This window comes from Ambystoma mexicanum, chromosome 5p, assembly GCF_040938575.1.
Source record: "Ambystoma mexicanum isolate Mex_15411 chromosome 5p, UKY_AmexF1_1, whole genome shotgun sequence".
Classification (NCBI taxonomy): Eukaryota; Metazoa; Chordata; class Amphibia; order Caudata; family Ambystomatidae; genus Ambystoma; species Ambystoma mexicanum.
In genome coordinates this window covers 527,895,705-527,922,073 of record NC_090930.1, presented here as the reverse complement: position 1 = coordinate 527,922,073, position 26,369 = coordinate 527,895,705, and the positions used below count along the sequence as shown (strand labels likewise).

Sequence of the window (26,369 nt, the reverse complement as noted above, 5' to 3'; positions counted from 1 at the left end):
TATTCAAAGACCAAGCACATGGCTGGATCGTCTTTTTCCTTCTGAGAGGCCATAGAGAACCAAGACACACCAGTTCCAGTCCAAACACGTCCAGGTGCATTGGAAACTGCCCTTAATTGGTCCTCGTTATCTCAGGTGTTGTGTAATATCTATGTGCAGCCTGTAGCATACTCTTCTGAGGAAAGCTACGAACATGCAAACGATTATTCCGATCCGTCTCTTTATCAAATACAGATGTATGTAGCATATCATTCTGCTTGCTCATTTGCAGAACTAAAAACTATGCCTTTGTGTATCTGTAATCCATAATAAATGTAATATGTACGTGAAGCTTATTCAAGTATTTAAAAAAGATATTTAGTTCATTCTCCCCAACATTCTAAATGACAAATGTCAATAAATCTTTTATAGATTTTCAGATGTTTCTTCCATCGCAAATCTAATAAAATATACTTAGTTTCAAACCAAGTACATGGAAATATTGGCATATACGGACACCATTGCAGTGCCGCCCATCTGTCCTGGATATTTGAAGAAAATAATCATTTTTAAATCTGAAAAAGTTACTGGTCAAGATCAGCTTCATTAACTTTATCACAGCAGATTGTTAGCCTAGATTGTGTGAAATGTACTGGGTTCACACACTTTTAGCTCTGACTCCCAAGGGTCTCAATTTGAAGTGGGACTTAGTGTGTTTTCTCTATAATGAAGAGGGTTGTCATTTATTGACTGGAGTAGGAATTGTTTCTTTAGGATAGATATTACTTTTTAAATTTTGACTAACTAAACTTGTTGGCTCTATAAACCTTGTATGCAAGATGTCCTGTTTAGCAAAATTGGAATTGGTGGATTTTGTCTGTATTATATTTAAAAAAAATATTTTACAGAACTAATATATATGTTATGAGTTTTAACATGCTGTGTCCTTAGAGATAACGATATTTTACTATCTGTATTTCTGCTTTTGTTTTCACTTTAAAGGTTTTACACTGAAATAACTGTACCAACATGGCAGCTCAAGGTGGACTTGGAAAAGTAAGGATACTTTTCTAACAATGAAAAAATAGTCTGCGAGAACGAACATGGCTAAATATAAATGACCTGTTCTTTGGGAAGGTACCCACTCGAGAGTCCACAGCCACACTTTAGCTCACTGTACCTTTCACAGAAGGGAAATAGCCATTTGCATATCAGTCTTTGTCCCGCCCACATGAACAAGAGTACCAACATCAACCCCATACACATGTTTCAGCCTTGTTGGGCCTCATCACTAAGGTGGAGCTCTGCCTCTCTGAGCACAGTGAGCCAGGGGTCCACATCTGGATGCCCCTTGGAAACTTAGGGTGACTAAACCTAAATCCCTTAAACAATGAAAAAATATTCCATAGGCACCCCTCTGTTGTTATGGGGCTATATATTGCACTGTGAAAGCAAAAATATCATCTTAATTCTGTGTGCTACGCGCAGTAATATAAACAAAATCTGAGTGCTTTCATAAAAGAGGCCCATGCTGTAGAGGCCCACCGGGAAATCTCCACACATCCCCGTAGGCCAGTCCGTCACTGTCTGTTAAGCAGTTAAACTAAGCTTGCTATTTGTCCAGCCTGCTTTTCAAGCACAGTTTATTTCCGAACCTTTGATCATTACATTTAAATGAAACTCAATTACGTCTGAAGTTCAATTAACTCTTCTGCGAGCCAGACACGCAGTATAAAAACATGGTACTTGGAAAGATATTTCTGCATGATTGAGTTACACCAACACGCAAACAATGGGGCTTTTGTTATTTGCCAGTAAGGCGACATAACAAATCTTTAAGCAGGTCATTTCTACTTTTTTTTCTTGAAGTCTGACGCACCATCTATTTTAAGACCTTTTTTAAGAGAATAGACTTTTTATGCAGGTAAAATAAAAAGCAATTCCCTTCACTATTTCCAAGGCCTTCAGTGTCCCGATGCTTGGAAAGGTGCCTTTAGACTCAGGAGCGACTTGTTCATAATGGGTAGCAGAGCAATTACAAGCCAGCGCATTTAAAACACTGAGCACTCCCCCCAACTGATGCAAGCAGATGAGAGGGCGTCCCTGGACTAGCCCAACTGTCAAAGGGAAACATTGTTTCCCTTGACAATTTACAGAACCCCAGCGTGCATGTCTAGTTGGCCACCCAAGGCTGGGACACTTTCCTTCTCCAGCCTTGCATGGCCTGTTGTGGATGCACGCTGGGATACTGCAAACATGAATGTCCCCACATGTTCCTTTTGTGCTTCTGTGCACATTCAGGGCGCCTGGGGTAGCGTGAATGAGGTGGTCCACCGCCACAGTGTACACCCTTGGGAACCAGGGAGCTCTCTCTGCTTCCTGCAGTGTGCATCCGGGAAGACAGAGGGCCATTGTGTCAGGCAGTGTCCAGACTAGGGTTTCAGGTAAGGAAAATGATGTATGTATTTATGTGTGTACGTCTGGGTTTGTATGTGTAATTGTGCGCACATAAATGAGAGAGTGTATGTTGTTTGAGTGCCTGTGTGAATGAAAGAGTGTATGAATGTGGTATGGTTGCGCATGTGAACGAGAGAGGGAATGTGCGTGAAATAATGGTGGGTGAATGTGGTTGTGTGTGTGTTTGTTTTATTTATATAGGGCTCCTCACCCAAAGGTATCTGGGTGCAAGTTTACATGTTAAAATTAAAGTGCAAGTAGTTCCCATTACAAATTAACAAGTACGTACAAAAGATAGGAGCAAAAACTACGGTAGTGCAATTATTTACAGGGCAAAATACCGTAGTACAATATACATTGAGAAGGCAAAAATACAGTAGCCCAATTACATTGAAAGGAGATGCAGTGAATGGTAGAAAACATCGAAGCAGTTAAAGAAGTGTTGTTTGGTGCGCACCCCTGATTGAGAGGCGGGAGAGTTGGGACATGTTTTTTCACAGTGGCATATTTTTAAAGAGTAATCCAATATTATAAGTATTACATCATGAATATACTGGCCTTAATTATTGCAGCTAGCCTGTATATACATTCTTACAGTGGTCTGGCATTTTCTTCTAGGCATCAATGTAGTAACCCCCCCTCCAAGGATCTATGAATCGAAATCTATTCCATATGGAGAGGACTCAAGGAGTTAGGACATATTCGTTTTCTGTTTAGAGCAGAAAATATATTTTTAAAACAACCCCTCTCCCTTACATATTTGACAGCTACTGGTCTGTAGCATATGACATTGAGTTCCTGTAGCATTTACAACGATTTAGCTTATATGCCGAGAGGACTATGGATAGGAACCTGGTTGAGACCCAAGGATGATGAGCACGAGGTGTTATTACAGGCGATCCTGACAGGGGTGGACAGGGAACTACAAGGGGCCCTGGAAATGCCTTTTAAAGTGGCCCCTTATTACACTGTGCAAGCAAGCCCAACCCTTCTAAGCACAGTTTGGGGGTTCTGAGGCCAAGAAAACCTGAAATAATGGGTATAAACAGTAAATTGTAGACCACATTTGTATCTACATAGAGCTTCAAATGTAGGTAAATATAAAAAACCGGACAGAAATAATTTCTTAAGAGTAATTATTAAAATTCTGGACGCTTTGTAATGAATTCTTTGCTTCAAAGTGGCATGGGGGGAGATGAGGAGAGATGCGGGTGAGGTGACTGTGAAAGCGGGTAAGGGAAGACGAAATAAAGGGAATTCCCACAAAACAGAGGCCCATGGTGTAGAGAGAGGCCCCCCGGGAAATCTCCAGAGCTCCCTATAAGCCAGTCCACCACTAGATGCTGATGAGAAGTGATGCTTTGAGTATCGCATGGCTGTCACTTGTGAAGTTGACTTTATTTCGTATTTCTTTTCCCAATATCTGGCTTCATCGAAAACCCATAATTTGAACCCCTTAAGTGCCAGGCTATTATGCAAGTCTATGCTGTTGCTTGTAAATAGATAGACGTTTAATCGCATGTCTTTTGTCAGGCTACCTGTTGATTAAATCTTTGCCCGGCCATGAACACTATTTTGAGCTTGTATTACTACTCTTAAAGCGAGTGTTATATTTTACATTTTGGTTGCGGCTATTACCTGTTTTAGCATTCGTAGGCAGCCATGAAGTGCTCTCTTCATGCAATTTAGGTTTTATAGACACTCCCATCCATTTTCTATTATAGTGTCCGCATTACTTGCACACCCGATCACAGTATTTCTTACCAGTCCTCCGTAAATGCTGTATTAGATCTTTAATTGAGGCATATTATTACTGTAGATATTCTGATGACGATGTTACACTATCTGGTGTGAGCCAGTATTTCTGGCGAGCTTGGAAATGTAGGAGTAAAATAGTTAAGTAATGTCTCCTTTGTGAAGCTTTTAATATTTAAACACAACATCAATATTACTCGTTTTTTTATATTGATGTTTGGATATAGTATGGATTGATTATATGATGTGTATATGTTTGAACCATGTGATTTTATATTGTTGTACTGTGATAATATGTTGTATTTTGGTAAAGCGTATTGCAACCAGAAAAAATTAACTGAACCACTCTGCATAAATGGTAAAGCAAACATGATTAGTGTTGTTTCTTGGCTAGACTGGCCTACATTGGTTGAGCCAGTTTAGTTATGTTTTTCTTTATTGGAATGAAGGGTAAAGCCAGCACAATGAGTGTCATAATGCTGCTAGACTGGCCTTCATTGGTGCATCCAGACCACATATACTTTCTTACTATAGCATGGAATGTTTACTGTGCGTCAAGGGAAAATCCAATATGATAAGTGTTATTACATGGCTAGGGTGAACTATATTGGTGCAGCTAATCTGGGTATGCATTCTTACTGTGGCATGGCTTTTTTACTGGGTATCAAGGGTAAATAAAACATATGTGTTATTACATGGCTCGACTGGCCCACATTGGGGCAGCCAGCATATATTTTCATAGTGTGGTATGGCATTTTTTAATTAGATATCTTTGTTTACATTTTTTAATTGTGATATTGGTTTATCTGTGTAAAGCTTACACATAAAAGAAAAATATAAAAAATAAGAAAAACATTTATATATTTTGTTGCATTCTATCAAGAAAATACATGTTTAAGTTAGAAATTTCATTTGTGATCTGGTTAAAAGTAATATAATTCCTGTATATATGTACACATCAGTCATTCAACATTAGTATTGACAATTGTTATAATAAAAAAATCTTAATTGACTATCAAGGGTAAAGTAATCATGATAAGTGTTAGTACATATCTAGACTGGTCTACATTAGCGCACACAGTCTGGACATGTTTTCCTACGGTGGCATAGGATTTTTTACTGGCAACTGGCATATATTGGTCCAGCCAGCACTAACTTGCATAACCAACATGAACATGTTTTTATACTGGTATATGTTGTGGGCAAGGGCACCATGAAAATGTGTTGGAAAATGCTCCTGTGCAGTGTTGGTGATTTGCAACTGTTGTATTTTTTCAACTGCTACCATACAAACCTGATAGCAAACTTTGTGTGGCTTTTTACTCGTTTTTACACAGAACGTCAGGAAAATTCCCCAGAAACCTGCTTGGTTTCGTTTGGGTTCCTTCGCTATGCTCTGTTGCTCCTACATATTTGAGTGAAATATTTACACCCCTCAAATTCAACAATACACCAGCCACCACTGCCCGATGTTAGGAACCTCTGAACACTTGCATTCAGATTTTTCCCTCTGGAATCTAGACTGTCCTCACTTAAACTATGTTTTTACTAAGCATAGAAATAACATTATTTGTGGAACTTTTGCTTAGATAGTTAGCGAAAAGAACATAACTTGCATTGTAGAGAAAGCTCTCCTTCCTATATGCATTATCCCAATAACTATCCTGAACAAAATAAAGCATTTGAAATATACTTTTGCGCTTTGTGTTCTATTGGAGCCGCCGCATGAGGAGGCGGCTACAGAACAATCACCAAGCAGGTTAGTTACCGCCATAGGGAAGACCAGATGTGCGCCATTACTGTCTCTTAATGAAAAAATATGCTGCTTTTGGACAAGTTTGGCTGAGCGGCTTAGGACGGGAATCTTTGTTGTTCTTGCTGCATAAACCTGCATCATAATGCATCTTATTTTAGTAAGAGACATAGGATCAGAGGTCAAGTTGACATTGTTTGGTGTTTAAAAAAAGGCATAAATACACATAGAAAATGGTGATGAAGTTGTGGTTATAAAACTATAATTGGAGGTCCTTTGATAATTATATGTGTAGTCACACTAGGCCAGATATGGTGGCTAGGTTTGGAATGGTGCATGGTCCCTGGGAGAGAGTAAGGCTTTACTAATGTCTTGTACACATATAACATTTCTGCAGTTTAGTGTCTTCATCTATCTACATTTGGTTTAGAAATTAACAACCTGTTTGGATAAAGTTGAGCCCATTGGTTGCACAACGTTTGACTTGTAACTTGAGATTGGTTTGTGCTGTCTATACGCTTGACCCGTATCACGGTACGTATTTCGCATTCTGTGATGGGTGCTGTGCCCTGTAGGTATATAGACTCAGTAATGACCCCCTCTAAACCCAGGAATATCTGGGCACGGTACAAGCAATATCTGGCAGATTTACCTGCCCCTGTTGACGTAAATGTAATGTAAAATCGGCCAATACATGTATTATGTTCACCGAAATTGAATGTCGCAAATGTAACTGCTTAATCTGTGTGCAAAGTTAAATAAAGTCGTAAAAAAAAAAAAAAACAAGGATGTTTCCCTTGATGCCACTTCTTTGGGAAGACTCAATTTTAGTTAGGAAGTTATTGGAAAGCAAAGACAGGAGAGAGAAGCTTAATTGACACCCCTGTAGTCACTACACTGCAGTGGAGACCCCCATTTTCAAGGGCCCCAAGGTTGATCCAAAGTCTGTCTATATTGCTGTGTGGTGGGATAATTTGTGAGCCCCACACACACACCTATCAGGGGTGCTTGACATGTTGTTACACCACTGGCAATGAAGTGGAAAATATTCCTAAATTCTTATTTGCGGGTGGGGAAATATGCTTTATATCGAATGATAAAGTCTGTTTCTGTCAATATTGTGTATCCCTAAAGTCGTCCTTAAAAGGCTTGCATTGATAAAAGCTATCTTCTACATACCAAGGGCGTTTTTAGGCTGTGCAATGTTCATTTCAGCAACAAGGTATGACACGGTTCATAAGCTGTCGCAGCAGACAGTGAACGTGGGTGGAGAAACCCATGACGGTTCTGGGCCACTTGTCCCACTTCCTGTTGTAGTAATATTGGGGTACATTTCTCGACGTGGCGGAATGGGAGCGTTTCCATGTAACTGTATGCCCCCAACGCAGATTAAGAAGCAAGCTTTCAATTGATGGCTGTAGCCACAGCCTGGATTAGCGCGGATCGTCCAGGGGTGAGCGGGTGGTACTCCTGATCCATTACATCAATTTGTACTTTTTAACCAGACAAGAACGTCTGTGTACTTCATACAACACAGGAAGCACAGATGCAAAGTGGCCATTTTGCATAGATCTACTTGTGGTGCATACAACAGTGACTACCAAGAACATTTAACACAAAGGAACAGGCTGATAGACACATGTGTATGTCCATCCTTTAGCCATGAACAAAAAACAAACATCTCTTACATGCATTATTCTTCATGGAATAAAAAGTGACCCAGCATCCAGAACGCTACACAAAGCTCCATTTAACTGACACCCCCTAACTCTTTAAAACGTGTTCAGCGTCCTCCTACTTCCTCTGAGACTCCACATGCACTTCTTTTGAGCTTGCGACTTTAAGTGCCTGATTGTGAGTGTGCTGTTAACGATACAAACGGTGTCCAGACATTTGGTCGAAAAAAAAGGTCGACAGGACAAATGGTCGACACCATTTGGTCGAAAGCCAAATGGTCGAATTTTTTATTTTATTTATATATATATTTTTTAGGTTTTCGTTTAGGGAAAAAAAGGGTTTTTTAGAAAAAAAAGGGGGTTGGGGGGACCCCACCAAAAAAAAAAAAAAATACAAACAAAAAAAATTCGACCATTTGGTTTTCGACCAAATGGTGTCGACCATTTGTCCTGTCGACCTTTTTTTTCCGACCAAATATCTGGTAACCTGATACAAACATGTGGTGTTATAGATAGCTAACATTTTAAAATGCCAGTTAATTATGAGCTGGTATCGGCAGCTAACATCTTAAAATGCCACCTATGAGCTGGGATTGCATAGGTCCTTCATGACATGGAGTGCGCAGAAGTGCTGCATGGGTCCAATGACCCACATTCGCCACCTTATGTTCCCCGTGCAGTAAATAACAAATGCAATCCAAAGTCATAATAGGTCATATTTTCTAAAGAAGTCGCATTTAAAATACCATTGGGCAGATTCTCAGGACTATTAGGGTACTTGCGCCAATAAAAGTCACACCTTGCGCGCAAAGGGCATTTGCGTATGCTCATCATGAATGCACTCATTCCAACCCCCTCTTCCCACTGTATATTTGCCCAAGAAAGTGGGCGTTCCTGTGCACTGTGCATCCGTAGCCACAAAACAAAGCTATCGCCCTGCACCTGATTGGAACAGGCAGTGGGGGGCAGGGCTCTTCCTGACTCCATCTTGCCTTTTTGGTTAATTGAAGAGCACGGCATGAGTCGCTGCTGTCCCGCTTACATTTCCACCCCTTAAGCACGGATAGAAATGCTTATTTATTCTGTTTACGTTTCACTGTGAAGAGAACTTTAAGGGCCTGTCACTGTGACATGCGCTACCAGCACTCACATGGGTGCAGGGAAGCCGGTCATACATGAGTGATGGGAGCGCGCTCCTGACAATAGTGTAGACAAGGGGCTGGACAGTGTATGTGCTCTGCTATCCAGCCCCACTGAAATGCACAGGGCGTCTCTGAGAATCATTATTTGTGGTGGGGGAAGGGCATTTACTGGCTCTAGATTCAGATCTCGCAGAGTACGGAAGTACCGGCTTTTGTTTACACAAAAGCACCTACTTTGAGAACTGCACTTAGCCCCTCATTTCTGAGCACAGCGGGGATACAGAAAGCGTGGTTACATCCGAATCTATTTGGCTTTCACAAATGTGGCACGTGTAGCATATGTCTGTATGCCAGGGAAAGTAAAAGAGTGCAAACTAACATTGAGGGTGAACTTGTAATCAAGGATGTTATCAATTGCAGGTCCACATTTGTAGTCTACAGCATTATATGTATATGTGGATTAGTTTATATTGGCAGCACGATTTGAACATTTGAGTGCACTAAAGAATTATGAGCCCGGATTCCAATTGTCAACACATTGGCAGGAACACCATCAGCTTGAGGATAAATCAGCTTTTCAATTCATTGCACTCAAATTGGTACGGAGTGATCCCGGAGGAGGTACCAGAGAGAAACCTCTATGACAAACTGAACCAAATTGATTTGCAAGCACAGAACTGTTCAGAAAGGCCTGAACACAGACCATCCATGAGAAGGGAGTCGTTTTGTAAGAGGTTAAAATGTGCTTTGCTCATAGAGGGCACGGAATTGGCACCCTTAACACCATTTCATTCACAATGTGGCGATGTGGCGATAGGCGTACAGATGTTTAGCCTAAGGGAATTAGTGAATCCCTTTTATGTCCTTTAGTGCACAATTCAGGATTTAGAAGCCTTGGCGCTTTGGGCATGACCTAAAGTGACAATAGTGAATATGGAATACTTCTTTTTTTCTCGAGTATGATGATGTTTGCTAGTATCGATTACAGAAGATAACCAATTGATGATGTGAGGTTGGTTTCATTCAATTTCTGGAAATGATGGGTATTATGAAAATAAAACTCTGTTCATGATTCAAGTGTCCCCAAAATCTTGGATGTAACAAAATGCAAAAGGGATGCCATTGGGAGATCTGTTTTTACCAAGCAGAATTAAGATTCTGACATTGTTATTTTGGATGTAGCCATTACTGTTTAACTACGACCGTCACCAATAAGTTGCTTTTTAAGCTGCAACTGTTTACAGCTTTGGAGGATTCTCTTTAAGCGTATGTTTGTGTTGTATGAATTGATGATTTTATTTGTCATGAAGAACTGGTAGCCAGAGATTTGCTCGTTGAGTGATTTAAGCACAAGTGGAATGTAATAATTGGGAAATTCTATTGTGGTTGCAGGGATCCAATAGGCATTTGTTGTAATTACTAATGTGAATGGTTTGTTTGGCGATATTCCAGCAGCCTTAAAGGCACTTGCTATAGGTCTCATCTCGTTTGCTCACTGCCAATATTTCGGCATAACAAGACGAATTTGACATCAGGTTTAGGCTTATACTTGAACTGTTTGAGTACATTTATTTATTTATTGTTCATTTGTACAGTGGTTGTACACAAGTGAAGTGCTTCAAAGTGCTTCAAGGTGGGAAGCGAGCAAGGGAATATAGTGGTCATTCTTAGGCCTTGAGTTTCCGAATGATCTAACAAAAAGTAACTAGCGTGCTAGGCCTGACGGCATTTCTCCTAGTGCAAGTGCATGAAATGTTTCAGGCAAACAAAACTAGGGAGGGAAGACAAAGGGGGGAGAAAACAGAACTTAGTAAGGGGGTGTGGGGATGCGCCCAGACCAGCAGGGCCCTGGGTTAAGAGCAGAGAGGTTACACCTCTCATGAAGTGTATGTTGCAAGTGCAGTAGTCTGAATGTAGTGCAGAGGCCCGGAAGCAAGTGCTAGACTGGTGGGGGAGCCTGGGACCTGTGAGGCTCTGAAGGTGAACCAGGCCACAAGTCAGTAAAAACTAAAAAGAGTTAGGAAGGGAAGGAGGAGTGAGGCAGGAGAGAAAAAGAGAGGAGGGTAGCAGGGGAGAGGGTTAGAGAAGGAGGAAGCGAAGAGGAAGGTCTTGAAGAGTTTCCGGAACTTAAGGAGCTCCAGCTCAACGCAGAGGGAGGCAGGGAGGCTGTTCCAGAGAGATGCACCTGCAGAGGATAAAGATCTTCCCCCACGTCTCTGCTTAGAAAAACCTAGAAAAACAGCTCAACCGCAAAGAGTTGGAGGAAGATGAGCAGAGGGCTGTAGAAGGACAGTATTTAGGAAGACAGTGTTGGCCAGTCTGCCCTGGCCCCAGAAAACCTTGTGGACTATGAAGAGGGTCTTGCACTTGATCCTAGCAGCCACGGGGAGCCAGTGAATGGATTTCAGTGCCACAGAGATGCAGTGCCTGGGCTTGAGGCCAAGGATAAGTCTTGCAGTTCTGTTCTGGATGGGTTGTAGCAGATGGAGCGTCGAAGTAGGAAGATTGAGAAATCGGCTGTTGCAGTAGTCTAGCCTAGAGAGAACAAGGGCTCTGGAGACGGTGAGCCTTTGGGGGAAAGTCAGAAAAGGTAGAATACCTCTGAGGAGGTGCAGCTGTTAGTGGGACTTTTTAGAGATGCCCGAGATGTGAGGGGAGAAGAAGAGAGTGGAGTCCAAGATGACCCCCAGATTTCTTGTCTCACTAGTAGGTGGAGGAGCAGGGCCAAGGGAGGCCAGCCGGTGAGAAATTGGGAAAGTGGGAGCAGGGGTCCCAATGAGGATGATCTCTTTCTTCCTGGTATTGAGGCAGAGATCATTAGCAGCACACCAAGACTGAATTGTGGAAAGACAGTCAGAAATGAGCGAGGAGGAAGAAGAGGCTGAGGGTAGCGTGAAAGAGAGCAGCGTGTCATCCGCATAACACAGAAAGTTAGAGGTGAAGATAGAGATCCTTTGGGCCAGAGGGGACCATATAGACATTGAAGAACCATGGGGATAGGATAGATCCCAGGGGGACACCACAAGTAGAGAGAGTGATAGAGGAGAGAAATGGCCCAAGTTCCACCTGGGAAGGATGATCAGAGAGACTGGAAGCAAGCCACGCCAGGGCCCAATCCATGATGCCCACTGTATCACGTAGATGTGAGATCAGGATGCTGTGGTTTACAGTGTCGAAAGGACGAAGAGCGATTGAGAAGAATGAGGACAAAGGAAAAGTTAGAGTCCAGATTTGAGAGTAGGTCTTCACGGGTGTTCAGAAGAGCAGTTTCCATGCCTATGGATGTTCTAAAGCTAGACTGATGGTCATGGAGACAACCAACAGATTCAGTGTGGGGGGTTAGTTGTGATATAGCTAATTTCTCCAGGAGTTTGCCCAGGAAAGGAGTGATAGAGATCAGGCAATAGTTTGTGGGGATAGAAGGGTCAGCAGAGTTTTTTTTTAGCAGAGGGCGCACAGGAGAGTGGTTGAGAGAAGTGGGGAAAACTCCAGTGGTGAAGGAGAGGTTGCAGAGGTCGGCCAAGGCTGGAGCAAGAGAGTCAATGTTGTCCTTGATGGTTTTAAGTTGATGGTTTTAGGATGGCAAGGTTCAACCTGTTTGGAGGAGACCTCCTCAGGTGTGCACTTGCAGTTAAGGACAGCCACTTCGGAGTCGTACCAAGTGTTGCACTTTTTGGATGTATTCAGACGGACCCTCATGACAAGGGCAAGAATGTCAAGAGTGTTGAAAATGGAGTGGTGAACATTAGAGAGGGCTGTGTGTGGGTGAGAGTCAGCAACAGGAGTAGGAGGAGGAGAGTACACAGAGGCAAAGGCAGCCACTGTCACGGTTTTCATGGGTCAGATGACCTTGAAGGCAGGAGGCAATAAAGGGTGTGCCAGTGCTAGAGGAGAAGAGAACTTCATGAGAGAAGAGAGAAGAGAATGGTAAGTCCAGAAAGATGAGGTAGTGAGAGGGGCAGAGAGCTAGATGTCTGTGGAGATAAGAGCATCTAAGGTGTGGCCATCGATGTGCGTCGGGCCAGAAGGAAGAATGGAGAGAGAAAGAGAGTTGTAAAGGTTGCGGAAAGGACCTGAAGAGTCAGGAGAATCAGGGTGGATGTTAAGATCCCCCAGCAGGCGGAGTTGGGAGGAGGAGGAAAGGAGAGAGGAAGCCAGGTCAGCCCATTCAGAGAGGAAGAGGGTGTACTGGCCCGGTGGTTGATAGAATGTGGCCAGAGTAAGAAAGGAGACAGGAGATGGAGCCTTCTGACCAGACATTCAAAAGAAGAGTAGGCCTGAGTGGGAATGATGGTGGCATGGATCCAATCGGGAAAGATCAGGGCTACTCCCCTTCCAGGTCTGATAGGCCTGGGTACAGAGAGGATCTTATAGCCTACATGGAGAAGTGTGTCAAAACTTGGGACACAGCTGTCCTTGAACCATGTCTCAGTGATGGCAAGGACATCGAGATGCACATTGTCAAGGAGGTGGCAGATATCAGAGGAGTGCTTGACAGGAGAGCGAGAGTTAGCGTGGCAATGTGGAGCAGATTGCTGTTTTTGAAAGACTAACGAAGGGGGTGGGTGCAAGGGATAGTAGTCCTCCCAGTAAGCAGCGAGTGTACCAGAGGGATAGAGGTAGTAAGGGACAGAGGAGCCAAGGCAGACAAGGATGTTGGTGAGGGGAGTGTAGGCCAGGGAGCCAGGACAGTAGTAGATGGCAAGGGCGCTAGTGTAGGAGGTCCACAGGAGGCAAGGGTGCCCCAGAAGCAGCAGCAGTGGATGGCCAGGGCACCAGATTGGTGGCGGCTGATGAGGTTGTCTGAGCAGTGCTTGTAGGGAAGAGGGCCAGGGACGTCATTTCACCAAAATGCCAGGTGTAGCGGAAGTGACATCACATGACCTCTGATGACATCACCGGAAGTGATGTTATTTGCCCCGACCCCAAAACGACATCATGGGAAACAATAGAACATGACTGTTCACCCCTTTAATGAGCCTAGCCATTATGGTATAGAATTCCACAAAGACAAATTGTTTGTTATTCCTATTCTTTCTTATTTAGGGTCACTGCTCAAAGTGTTACACTTGTGGAACCACCTGTCTTTTTTAAGAGTCCTCAACAAATTCCATCCACTCCAGAAACAAAGATCCACAAGGCACTGGCCACAGCCCAGGAAATTCAATGTAAAAATCTTTTAAAAAAATAAAGATTTTCTTTTTTTTAGGGGTAGCAAGGGAGACCACAGGTGTAGCAAGGGAAACCTCAGGGGTCGCAGTTGTGACCCCTGGCGACCCCCAAATGACGTCCCTGAGGAGGGCCAGTACAGTTGCAAGCGTCAAGGGGGCAGTAGTGAGGGAGGCAGTGAGGTTAGTGGGAGGCAAGGTAGCCAAGGTGGGCATAGCTGGCACGGGAACCTGGGTGGCCGTAGATACAGGTGGTAAGGGAGGCCGTCTGGAGGAAAGTGCTAAGTTGATAAGGCGGTGAAGAAGCCCATCAAAAAGTAAGAGGTTGGGTTGAAGCCCTTGTGCCAGGATGGTACTATTTCGATAGACATTTATGATGACCCTGGTAGAGGGGAAAGAGGCAAGAAGGACCTCCCAGTGGGTGCCACCATTAATGTGAGAGGAAGAGTAAGGAGAGAGCAGAGCGACCATATGAAGAGTCCATAGGTCGGGAGAGGGAACGACAAAGAGGATGTCGGTGAGAGTCTCTCTGGCAGAAGCACTGACGTAGGTGTCAGTGATTGGCAGGCCTGGGTTGGAGCCCAGTATGTCCTTTTTAAGTTTCCTCCTGCCAGATTTAGTGAGAGGAGAAGGGTAGGAAATAGAGAAGCCGTTAGAGAAGATAGGAGGGATAGAAATCGCCATAGTGCCAGGCACAAGTCTCATACACCAAGTCCAAGGAGAGCAGGTGAGGTGCATAGGAGGAGGTAGGCAAGGAGGGAGCAGGCACACAAGGAGACACAGCAGGCCTGGACAGAAACAGTGGGTACTGAAGAGGGTGGGGGGAACAGATTACAGACCAGAACAGGGAGAAGAGTGTAACCAATCAGCATAGTCCAAGAAAATGCTGGATGAGCACACACCTAATTTGATTTTTCAGTTAGCAGTAAAAATAGTGCACACATCTTAGACAGCAGAAAACAATGTAACATACACCTAAATTCGATTTTTAAGTTAGCAACAAAAATAGTGCACACACCTAAATTCGATTTTAGACAGCAGAAAACAATCTAACAATGAATTGCAAAAATTTACAGTACGAAGTTATAGGCAGTGGATATGTGATCACAGGAAAGGTAGACAGAGTTAGTGTTTATGTCCATGTGGAGCCGAGAGAAATTCCATTAGAGGTAGGTTAGAGTGAAAGTCAGGAGTGGCACAGGAGAGATGCGGTCGGTAACCAGATCGGTATTCAACACTCATGTGATAGCCTAAGGGGGGATTCCATAGACCCAGGGCATATGGATGGGGTACACAGCCTCGAGGCGCATGTTGCAGATTGTGGAATGGAAAGGGGACCCCGAATGCCCAGCTAGGCCCGGACAGGTACAGACAGGAGCCTTAGGAGTGGGCCCAGAGAGGCGGGCCGGCATTCGCCTGAAGGCTTGCTAATTGGGTCTCAGCAAGAAGAGGGGCCCAATCACAGCGTTCAACCCAGAAGGCCAGTGCCTACAGAAAGGGAGGAGCCATCTCAGAATGGAGGTTGATGCTGCCTCTTAGTGGATTCAGGCCACAAAGCGCCATAAAACGTGGCACCAGCGTTTTAAAAGCACACAAAAAAATGTCAGTATGTTTTTTAAAATGAAATAAAATGGTTTTGCAGATTTTATGCACCCTCATGTGCCGCTAGCACAAGGCCGGTGGTTATGGCCCCATGAAGCCCAAGAAGGGCTTACCTGTGGAGGGAGAGAGAGCCCCAGCCTCCAGGGAATCCAGAAGAGGGTCTTGCTGGCCGGATTCCTTACTCAATGCAATGCGGGCACAGAGAGGTACTCGTAAGGTCTTCAGTGGGCCCCTGCCAGCTTACTGATTGGGTCTTACCAGGAAGATGGGCCCAATCACAGCATTCAACCCTGAAGGCCAGGCACTCCAGGGCCTACAGAAAGGGGGGAGCCATCTTGGAATGGAGGTCAAGGCTGCCTCAAAATGGATTCAGGCCACAAAGCGCCATAAAACACATAATATTTCATAGTATGAGGCATGCGATTATGCCAACCCATTGCTACATTGGTCTGTTTGCTAATATCAAGGTTAGACAAGAGTGAATCATGATTAGGTTCATGTTGTTTGGTCTTTGGCACCCAATACTTTATATTTGAACCTGTAGAGTTTATATCTCATAAGCCTGAGACTTGCAATCGTACACGCTTCATGTTTGCTTATGTTAAACACTGTTTGACATCACCCTCATTTACGTGTGACGTCACATGGTGTATTTAAATGGATAAAGAAAATGGTGGCTACATTTGCCATGCGGAATACCTCAGAGTAAACCCAACCAGCCTGGTCATTGTGAGTCAAGTTTTGGTTTTGGTTTGCTTACCTTAATTAGGAAATTTGGTACTTAGAAATAAGGAGATATGGATTATGAAGTTAGTCTAGGGAACGTGCTGTGCAGTTTGGTTTCATTTATTTATTTCCTTTATTTTTTAGCACAGAGACCGGTTTGGTTAGGCCATTGTCAAGCAGATGTTGGTATCATTGGGTCCTACAATTGTTGGTGACCGAGCATGCTAAGCACTCCCAAACAGAACATTTACAAAGCTCAGCACTCACCCTGGGTTTAAGTGGGTGTTTTACCCGATTGGCCAAATTACAAATACAACACTGAAAATAAAGGTCAGGTTCATCCAGACCATAAAACGCAAGAATGAAAAAACAATGTTCAATGTAAAATAAACACGTAACAAATGTACCCTTTCATGATTTCCTTAATGCCCTTGAGTGTAATGTCTTTCCCCACATAAAGTGTTGCAATACCACTCGCCTGTTTGGGCTTCTTTCATGTCACTTTTGTGTGAGTCATACAGTCTTCATGTGCAGACTCGAACTGACTTAAAGAGATGGGGACATGCCTGATGGATGGTCCGATATACCAGGGGCACTGTTTTTTTGATCCGAGCTGCGCCAGTTTATATAACTTGGTGCACTGTGCAACTGTTATCGTGGACCCATGTTACTAGCCCCATTTTATTTAGGATGCACACATTTTCTGAAACGCCCCCCCCCTAACGTCTACTCTGAATGGTTGTCACGAAAAGATGCAAACTGTCATTTGTGCATGTGGGGCAATTTCTTTTTTTTTTGGTGGCCAGTCCTAATTTCTGTCCCAGTTGTACCCTGACCATGTGTTTTCAAATGCACAGGCCTTTTCATCAATGTTTGTAAAAAAACAAAGATTGACAAATACTTGTGTAACAACAACTACCAATGTTTTTCTGCTTCATCACTTTTCTTACATAATTCATAGAAATTGGCAATGGCCTGTTGATTTCATGAAAAGGCTTAGAGATTTGTAGGATAAGAACATGTGAACCAAAATAGTAAACTAGGAAAATAGTTCAAATATTTTAGTACACATGTTTTAGGAGAATCAACAGAGCATGGTTATTTCTGTTTGCAAAGATTGATTTATAGTTACTTATAGACAAATCTTTTTCCCACAGGAAATGGCTCCTCCTTACTCGCCAACGCCTTACCAACAAAGCGGCACAGTACGAAGATACATAATCCAAAACCCTGAGCAGGTAAGGTAAAGTGAAGCTGTGTATACATCATATGGAGAACCGAGTCCAGTACAGTCATTGGCTCTGTGGAATCTTGTAGTAGTCATTGCATGTTAGGTTCTCAGTTTATATAAGTGAATAAGAGCAACTGTATCTGCTGCATGTGAGCTGCATCATCATAATCACTTACATGATCAGTCAGCCCCCCCTTAAGACTACTAAGGGCTTGCTCATGGCTCTGTTCTATGATTATATGCAATTGCAGAGCAAATTCCCCTTTTGCATTATTTATTTCTGTTTGTAATCATTATCGTTTCCTAAATTACTCTTGCTAGTTTGTGTGTGGGGCATCTGTTTTTTAATAAACATGATTAGTTCATTTTGTTGTTAAGTACATGGGCCTGGGAAAACCATTCGAGCTGGGGAATAATCGTGTTTCCTGAGGTCACACACCTAATAGCAGCGTCCCGACCCCACAGTTTTGGGGATATTGCACTGGGCACGTTTCTTTACTTCTCAGTCTCAGGGTTATATCACCAGCACCCTTCTTAATCTGGCATCCAGGAATTTAGTGCCCAATCCACTCTTGCCTCCAGGGATCTAGTGCCAAGCTCACTACATGTCTACAGCATCCATGAATATGGTGTCAAGGTCCCTCTTGTCTCCTGGGACATAGTGTCCGTGATCTCGACCGAACTATTACAAACCTTTTACAATCACAATTAGTTTTCCTGATATAATAATCTATCGTTCTGGCTAGGGGTTCCTTTGGGCAATAGCATGTGTTCTGCTTTTCTGTCAGTCAGATGTCACAGCCTTTAAGCTTTTTTCATCTCTGGCGAGCCCATTACCCCTGATAGGGTACTGACACAGTTCTTCCAGCTTCAGCAACTCGTTAACAAATATGCTGCCAAGATGTTTACACATTTCAGAACTCGGTATATAAAGAGGAATATGAATATATAATTTACGAAATTGAACAGTTTTGTTGAGTTTTTCACTTCAAGAAGTTTAAGTCCCATGATGATAACAAGGCTAAGATTCCCCCTAGTCTCCAAAATTAGGCAATTAAAACTACGGGTAGGATTTTGCAGAGGTTATTAGCTGCAAAGATGCCGGTAAAATGTGTGCATATTAATACATAATGGAAGAAACTCTGTTCATGGTGTACCTTCCATTTTGGTGACACATAGCCTCTGGATCTTAGGAAAATACAGAAAAAATATGTGTGTGCATTTTAACACCCCAGGGAGCCTAACAGTGGGTTGCAGGCTCCCTCCCCCTTATCGGTGAAGCGAGGCACTTTTGCCATTTTCTGCATTACATTTCCAGAAAGTTGGATCCTCTCTTCTGCTGCAGCAATATGGCAATGGAAAATATGCTGACAGGTGCCTATTTTCTAGGGTATTCTGGATGTTAGGAGAAAATACGGATTTACATTGACAGTAAGATGCGTGACCCCATGTGTGATTAATCTAACGTTTCCATAACTGACTGCTTAGGGCACACCTTGCAGTTTCGGAAAAACGATATCAAAAACAGCGGGCGGCATAGGAAAAAGCATACATTGTAAGGTCCTTTAATCTGTTTATCTGTGGCAATCCTCATAATTGACTGGACAGTGGACCTCACCAGTTATCACCAACCTGATGTTTATTTAAAAAAGGCTCCAAAAGATCGCAAATCCCTTCAGCCTCCATCAACCAGGAACCTACCAGTAAGCGTTTGATTTGCGGTAGAGGTCCAAAATTATGTTTTCACATGCACTAAAAGAGTCACAGTAAATGCAAGAAATGTTTTAAGGGTGTAGGGTCCCCTTCATAGGTGACCAATATCAACATGAGGACCCTATATGAGCATAGGAAGCTATAGCATTTCTTACTCTGTTCACTACAAGGAATAAGTCAGGAGGTGGAATAGACGTCCAGGAGATTGATTGATTTTTTTTATTTGTACCGCGCATACGCAGGAGGGACCAAGCATGAATGCATCTAGGCGCAGAGTGTTATTTCCATAATTCAAGGCAGTGTTGCGGAATTCAGGCTAACAGTACAGTCTACACTATGCGAGCAAATGAGTTTTCCATTTTTGTCTAAAAATTGTCCAATACTCAAGAGTTTGAAGATTCAAGGGAAGTACATTCCATATATGAGGACCAAAAACAGAGAATCTTCGCTCGCCTCATGTTTTTGTTCTGGCCCTTGGGATCTGTAGGAGACGCTGATCTAAAGAACGTAGTTGTCTCGAAGGGCAGTATGGCTGGATTGTTGCACTCAGATAGGTCGGTGCCAGCCCATGAATGCACTTGAACACTAAGCAGAGCACCTTTAATAAAATCCTCTGAGACACTGGCAACCAGTGTATCTGCCTTCTAAATTGAGACATTGCAGCTCTTCTGTTCAATGAAAAAACCAGCCTAACAACAGAATTCTGAGCTACTTGCAGTCTCTTTATGTGGAATTTCTGCACCCCCATAAGGAGGGCACTGCAGTAATCCATCCTAGCGTTGATTAATATTCCGACCACAGTTGGCCGGTCCTTTACTGCAATTAACAGCAGGACTGGTTGGCCGATCTGTGCAGTGCAGTCCATACTGGACTGCCAGCTACATCCAAGGTTTTTCACAGTGTCTACGTACTTTGTCGGGGCACCAAAAAGAGAGGGGCACAGAGCAGTATGCACCATGTCCCATACCAACTTTATAGCAACCAGTACTATGACCTCTGTTTTTGCTGGATTCAGCTGGAGTTTATTTTCCAGCATCCAGTCCTTAATTTTAGCTGCACAAAACAACACCGTATTTATTGCTTCTATAGGTAGATTTATTCTAACGTAAATCTGGGTATCATCCGCATAGGAGTGGTATGACAACCCAATTTCCGACAGATTGTTTAACAGGATTCAAATATATATATATATATATATATATTTGTAGAGGCGAGAGTGAGGACCACTGGGGGACCCCACACTCAGCCAGCACTGTATCAGAGAGGCAATCACCCATCTTTACCTGTTGGGTATGGTCAGAGAAAAAGGACACAAACCATCTCATAGCCTCTGCCGAAACACATACCACTGATGACAGTCTGGTGGTGAAGATATCAAAATCCACTGTATCGAAGGCCACAGACTTGTCCAGCATGATAAGCATGCTGACAGTACCTTTGTCGGTGGCCCACAGCAGATCGTCCCAGACCGTCACCAGAGCGGTCTCTGTTCCATGAGCCGGTCTAAATCCCGACTGAAAACAGTCTAAGATCTTGTGTTTGTCTATTTGTGCCTGAAGTTGCCTTGTCACCACTTTTTCCAGGATTTTAGTAGGCCATAAGAGGCCTGCTATGGGAGGATAATTGGCCAAACCTTTATGGTCCAACGTCGGTTTCTTCAGCAAGGGAGTAAGAAAAGATTTTTTCAGATCCAGAGGGACACAACCTTGGGATAATGAGGCATTTATAAAAGAGGCCATAGGTTTACTGACAGCCAATGCGTGTTGTTTAACCAGATACGCGGGGATTGGATCGTATTTGAAATTTGTAGGTTTTAATTCTTCTAGATATTTAAGAATTTCCTCATCCCCAACCATGAAAAAAGAGAAACTAGGGCAGCAGCTAGATGAGAGAGTGGGATGGGAAATATTTCTACCAGCATTAGAGTTGACTTGATTAACCAGCATATTGTTTCTAATGGTATTGACTTTCTCTTGGAAGAAACAATTACATTTGTTGGCCAGGGTTACTGATGCTAAAAGCTGAGAATTCACATTCTCAGGCATGGAGAAATTCCATATGACACAGAACAGAGCCTTGGGCCGGTTATCCGCTTGTTCAATAAGATTTTGCATTGCCAAAGATTTGGCTAGCATAATTTCTTTTTTATATACAGCCAAGGCTGTTTTTACTGCCAAGTGAGAGATTTCATCTCTTACTTTAAGCCAAGTTTTTTCTTTTATTCTATACTGCTGTTTAAGGGTTTTAAGATTTAAGGAGACCAGGCTGAATATACACTTCTTATGCTCTTGAATGCAATTTTAAAAAAGTAGGATCTTTTTCCATTTCTTCCCCCATTCAGGAAACAGGGTCCAGATATTGCACTGGAGAGCGACATTTGGATCGTGTATGAATACCAGCATAGGCGTTCCACGGGGCGGGTGAGGGGGCCAATTGCTCTCCCTTATTGGTTCTCTGCCCGCCCTCTGGCAAAGGACACTTTGCAGCAATCATAAAAAGTGCTCCACCGACGGCCAGTAATCAGTCTTTCAGGGACTATTTGCTTAGCCTGACTTTTCTTGTGGCTTGAAGCAGACATAAGCGTGCCATTAAGCCATTGTTGTGGAGCATCTAATGTTAAAAGGAGACTTTCCACATGCTGCGGCACTCTATTTTCTAACTGTGCTGCTTGCAATGTGTTATAAAAAGACAAACAATAGAATATTTCAAAGTGAAGTTCCTCTCACCATACATCCAACTCTCTAACCACTGCTCACTACTCTCACCTCTCTTCCATTCACATCCTAATTAACCACTCTGCAGCGTTTGATAATGTGGGTCACCCGTTCCAACTCCAGCCCTTTCTTACCTTGTATTCAAGTACTCTGTACTTAAATGTGTGACTGCCCATCTCCCTAATAGCTGTTCCTCCATCTCCTGGCACTCTAGCACCTCCACCCCGGTATCTCCTCCAGGGGATTTATTATAAGGAGTTACTGGAATGAAAACCGAGTCTTTTGACGATTTCCTGAGAACTTTATTCCAGTATTCAAGTTGGACTGCGGTCTGTCCTTCCAGGGATTATCTTAACTGAACACTTGGAATTCCAGTATCTTTTTTTTAATTTTTTTATTTTATTGTAAGAGAAAACTACAGTTCAATAAATCAATATCAAACTTTTGTTACAATTAAACCTCTTCCACATCACGTCGGTCCTCTCAAGTCTTTAATCACAGTCTATTCTTTGTGATGGTGATAAGTTTGGGTCACTATTGGTTAGATTTTTAATTTTTCTTATCACAAGTTGTATCGCAGAGAATCATGGCTAGATAGTCAATTACCTTGCATGATAGTTTGATGTTATGGCCGGCGCTTACATATGACCACCAATCATTCATGTCAGGATTCCGAGGTTTGAAGCTATTCAAATGCAGGGTCCGCTGGGTAATTGTGCCTATGCATTCAAGTACCAAATGCTTAAGGGACACCCGCGTCACAAAATCGACATTTATTGTCTGCGGTATCTTTCTTTTTTCTTATCCAGAGCATTTCTCGATTGTTTAGGGCATTTAGCCTGAATTTTAGAAACATGTTCCTGTGATATCTTGAAGGACAGTCTAGTAGGTATTTCGGTGGCTTGTGTAATTTGATTTCTCCTAGTCCTAAAGGAAGACCTGTTTTTAGTTTCCTGCGTTTTTCAATGTTTTGCATCCAGTCCCATTCTTCTAGTTTTTTTTTCGCGTATTGTGGTTGATTGATTAGGTCGAGTCGACTTATATTTGCGGCATCCATGATGGCTTCAAATTTTTGTTTCCAAATTTGGATTCATATAGCTTGGGTGTCGTCGTTTCTGATCTTGAAAATTTCATATGCTGGTATTTTTTTGCTACAATACATTTTCCTAATGGTGGAGAGGGATTTCCAAATTACTGTCATGTACAGCGAGTTGAGTGCAAGTTCGTATCTCAATGCCAATGTCGAGATGTAGTGGGGAAGCCTCAAGGCACGTTTCCAGAAGGTACATTCTAGTCTTTGCCATAAACGAAAGTCCAAGTTCCAACCGGCTTCCGCTCCAAATACAATGGTTGGAATGACCTTCTGTAGATAGAAAGTCAATATTGGTGCAATAGTGAATTTCCCGTAGTCATGGTTGATTTTTGCTCCTTGTAAGCCAAGTTTGAGAGTTCTACTGGTCATGTCATTGACCCATGCTGTTTCGCAGATGGAATTGTTGAACATCACGCCCAAGTATCTCATGGATGTTACAATATTGAGTTTATCACTGGCGATTCGCCATATGAATTTTTTTCCTGCGTTCTTGTGAGTGTGACTGATGCTCATGATTTTTGTTTTGTCTGTATTTATCAGTAGCTCATTTGACTTCATGTACTCGTTCAGTCGTGTCAAAAGGCGCTGTAGGCCGATCTGTGTGTAATCGATTAGTACTACATCATCTGCATAGATGATGCATTTGATTTGGGTGTCCTTGATCCTCGGCGAAAAACAAGGTACTGAGTTTAACCATTCCGGTAGGTCAGCTATGAAGATCTTAAATAGTTCAGCTGCCAACGGGCAACCTTGCTTGACACCTTTATGAGTTATTACTGGTTGGCTCAACTCACCTTGTTGGTTTAACCTGATCTGTATCGAGGTGTTGGAGTGGAGAGCTTTCAGTGGTTCCAGGATTGTTGGTGGACATTCCCACTTTTTTAGCTTAGACCAAAGTTTCTCGTGGTTTATCGTATCGAAAGCTTGCCTGAGGTCTAAAAAAGCAAAGAAGATTTTTCTCTTTGTGCGCAGAGCCTCAAGTTTTAAGATGTTCAACAAGAGTAGGTTTACGTCGACTCCGGCCTCCTCTGTGAAGCCTGTTTGTCGAACATCGTATATTTCTGTCTTGAGGGCCCATAAAGTAAGTTTCTTTCGAAGGAAGGAGCCATAGACTTTCCCGATTGTGTCAAAAAGGGCGTTTGGACGACAGTTCATCGGATCGTTCCTATCGCCCTTCTTATAGATCGGTACCACAATCGCCTTTAACCATGACTCAGGAATTTTCTTGTTTTCCGACACTATTCTGAACAGAGATTCCATGAACTTGGCCCAATGTACTTTGTTTTTCTTCAACGTGATATTTGAGATCTGGTCGGGGCCTGCTGCTCTTGAGTTTTTTAACTTCTGTAGTGTTATTTCTATTTCGTCGCTTTGAGGAGTTATATCCCACGGTAGTTCTGAGACATTTTCTTGAACTTGTATGTCTTAATTCGGGTGTTTATATATTTTCTTGAAGTGCTCAACCCATTTGTTGCCATCAATCGGGTTTGAGATTGTCGGTGTTGCTTTTGTGTTTCCTTTGTTTAGGATGGCCCAAATATCACGCGTGTTTTTTGTGATCAGCAATTGAAGCATCAGCTCTGCACGGTTTTGTTCTATCATTGCTGAGCGTGCTTTTAGCCAGTGTCGATATTCTCGACGTCTTATTTTTACTTTAATTGCAATTTTGTCTGATGGGAACTTCAATTTCCTGATCTGCCGCAAGTCTTTCCTCATAATCCTTTTTGCTTTTGCGATGACATTGCTGTACAGGTGTTTATTTGAGTACCCAATTACTCTAGAGTTTATGACTTCCGGCTGGCAGTCCGTCAACAAGGGAACGTAATTCACAGTGTTCTCTTTGGTTATGTCGGTTGTGAGTTTCCCAATTTGCGAACGGTTGAGCCTCAAGTGATTTCCCTCTGCATTCGATGTGACTTGTAAGTCAAATCTTTCAGGAACGTCTCCCCAGTCCGTCTCCAGAAATAGGCGGAGTAGATCATGGTCGCTTTGAGGCATTGGTATGACGTTTAGGGAATTCACTTGGTCAAAAAGATGGCTAGAGACCCAAATATAGTCTAGTGTGTTTTGGCTATATGGGCCGTGCCATGTTGGGTTACATGGTTGGTCTCCTTTGGTTTTCCCATTGACCATGGTACAGTTTCTTATTACTAGGGCATCAAACCAAAGCTTTCCTCTCTGTTCAACCTTATCGGGTTTTTTCAGCGTATTTGTTTTTGTAGTTTTATCGAATTTGTACCAACTACAATTTAGATCACCACATACTATGATGGTTAGGTTGTTGTATTTCAGTGATGCCTCATCAATTAAGGTTGTCACTGAGTCGATGAAACTATTTGATGAGATCTTGGCGGGATTCCAGTATCCATTTATTAGCAGTAGGAATTGTTTCACCTGCGTTGTTGTAGCAGTTATTTGCCTTGAACAAAAGGATTCAGGTTTCGGGATTCGAGCGGCGTCAGCCAGTTTTGGATCTTCAATAAAGTGACTAGCCCAGAAAACGGACGGCCAGTTGCATTTTTCCCAGCAGGATTTAGGAATGTGATAAAGCCGTCTTGAATTGGCAGCTCGCGTAGCCAAGTTTCCTGTAGACATACGGCGAGGATGTTATTCATAGGCACCTCGAAGTTGTTGAATAGGTGAATGAATCCTCGAGTGTTCCGGGATAGCACAATTTGGTCCGCGTTGTTCTTCTTCAATCATTGTTAATGCTGATTTCCTTGTTGGAATTGGTTTCCGGACCTAATTCGACCAGGAGAACCACGTGTCTTGTTTCCATTGTGTTTTGCAGCAGGATACGCTAAAGATTTCCGCAGATTTGCACGTTGGATGTCTAATCCTACCGTTTTTTCACGAGCATTGTTCTCCAAGGTATTTTGTTGCAATTCGTGTTCGGGTTCCAGCGTTAGATCGAAACCAAAAATTAGTAGGTCTTCTGTGGCTCGTAACAGCATGTTTTTCACCGCTGAAGAGCCAATGTGTAGTAGTACTTGGTCCGAAGTTAACTCAGTTGGGTATTCAACGATTTTTATGTCGTCTGATGATATTGTCCGTAGCACTGGAATGCATGCGAACAATTTCATGACATTTGCTCTATTTAAGTTGACCTCATTGTCGTCAGATTGGATATTTTGAAGTTCTAATTTCCAAAATGGGTTGTTATGGGTTTGATTTTTGCCTAAATGTACTCTGGATGTGTAACGGGTTTTGGAGTTTCTTTGATTAGACGTTAATTTTGGATTTAGCTTCGAAACGTGTGGTAACATTGGTCTCTCGGCCGATCTAGTCACTTCTTTTTGTGGGCCAGACCTGCTTGGTTTTTTCCCAGCCAATGTTTTATGTTGTTTCCACGTGCGAGAT

The 26,369-nt window shown here is 42.8% G+C and overlaps 1 protein-coding gene across 3 annotated transcripts in view; it reads left to right on the top strand.

Annotated features, from left to right (window-relative positions):
• POF1B (POF1B actin binding protein) overlaps positions 1-26,369 on the top strand; it is a 464,150-nt gene that overhangs the window by 106,606 nt on the left and 331,175 nt on the right. For all 3 annotated transcript variants that reach the window (XM_069612934.1, XM_069612932.1, XM_069612933.1), the window contains exon 2: positions 17,416-17,496. In XM_069612934.1, the coding sequence (XP_069469035.1) occupies positions 17,419-17,496 (78 nt within the window). In that variant the 5' untranslated portion in view covers positions 17,416-17,418. The remainder of the gene's footprint in view (positions 1-17,415; positions 17,497-26,369) is intronic.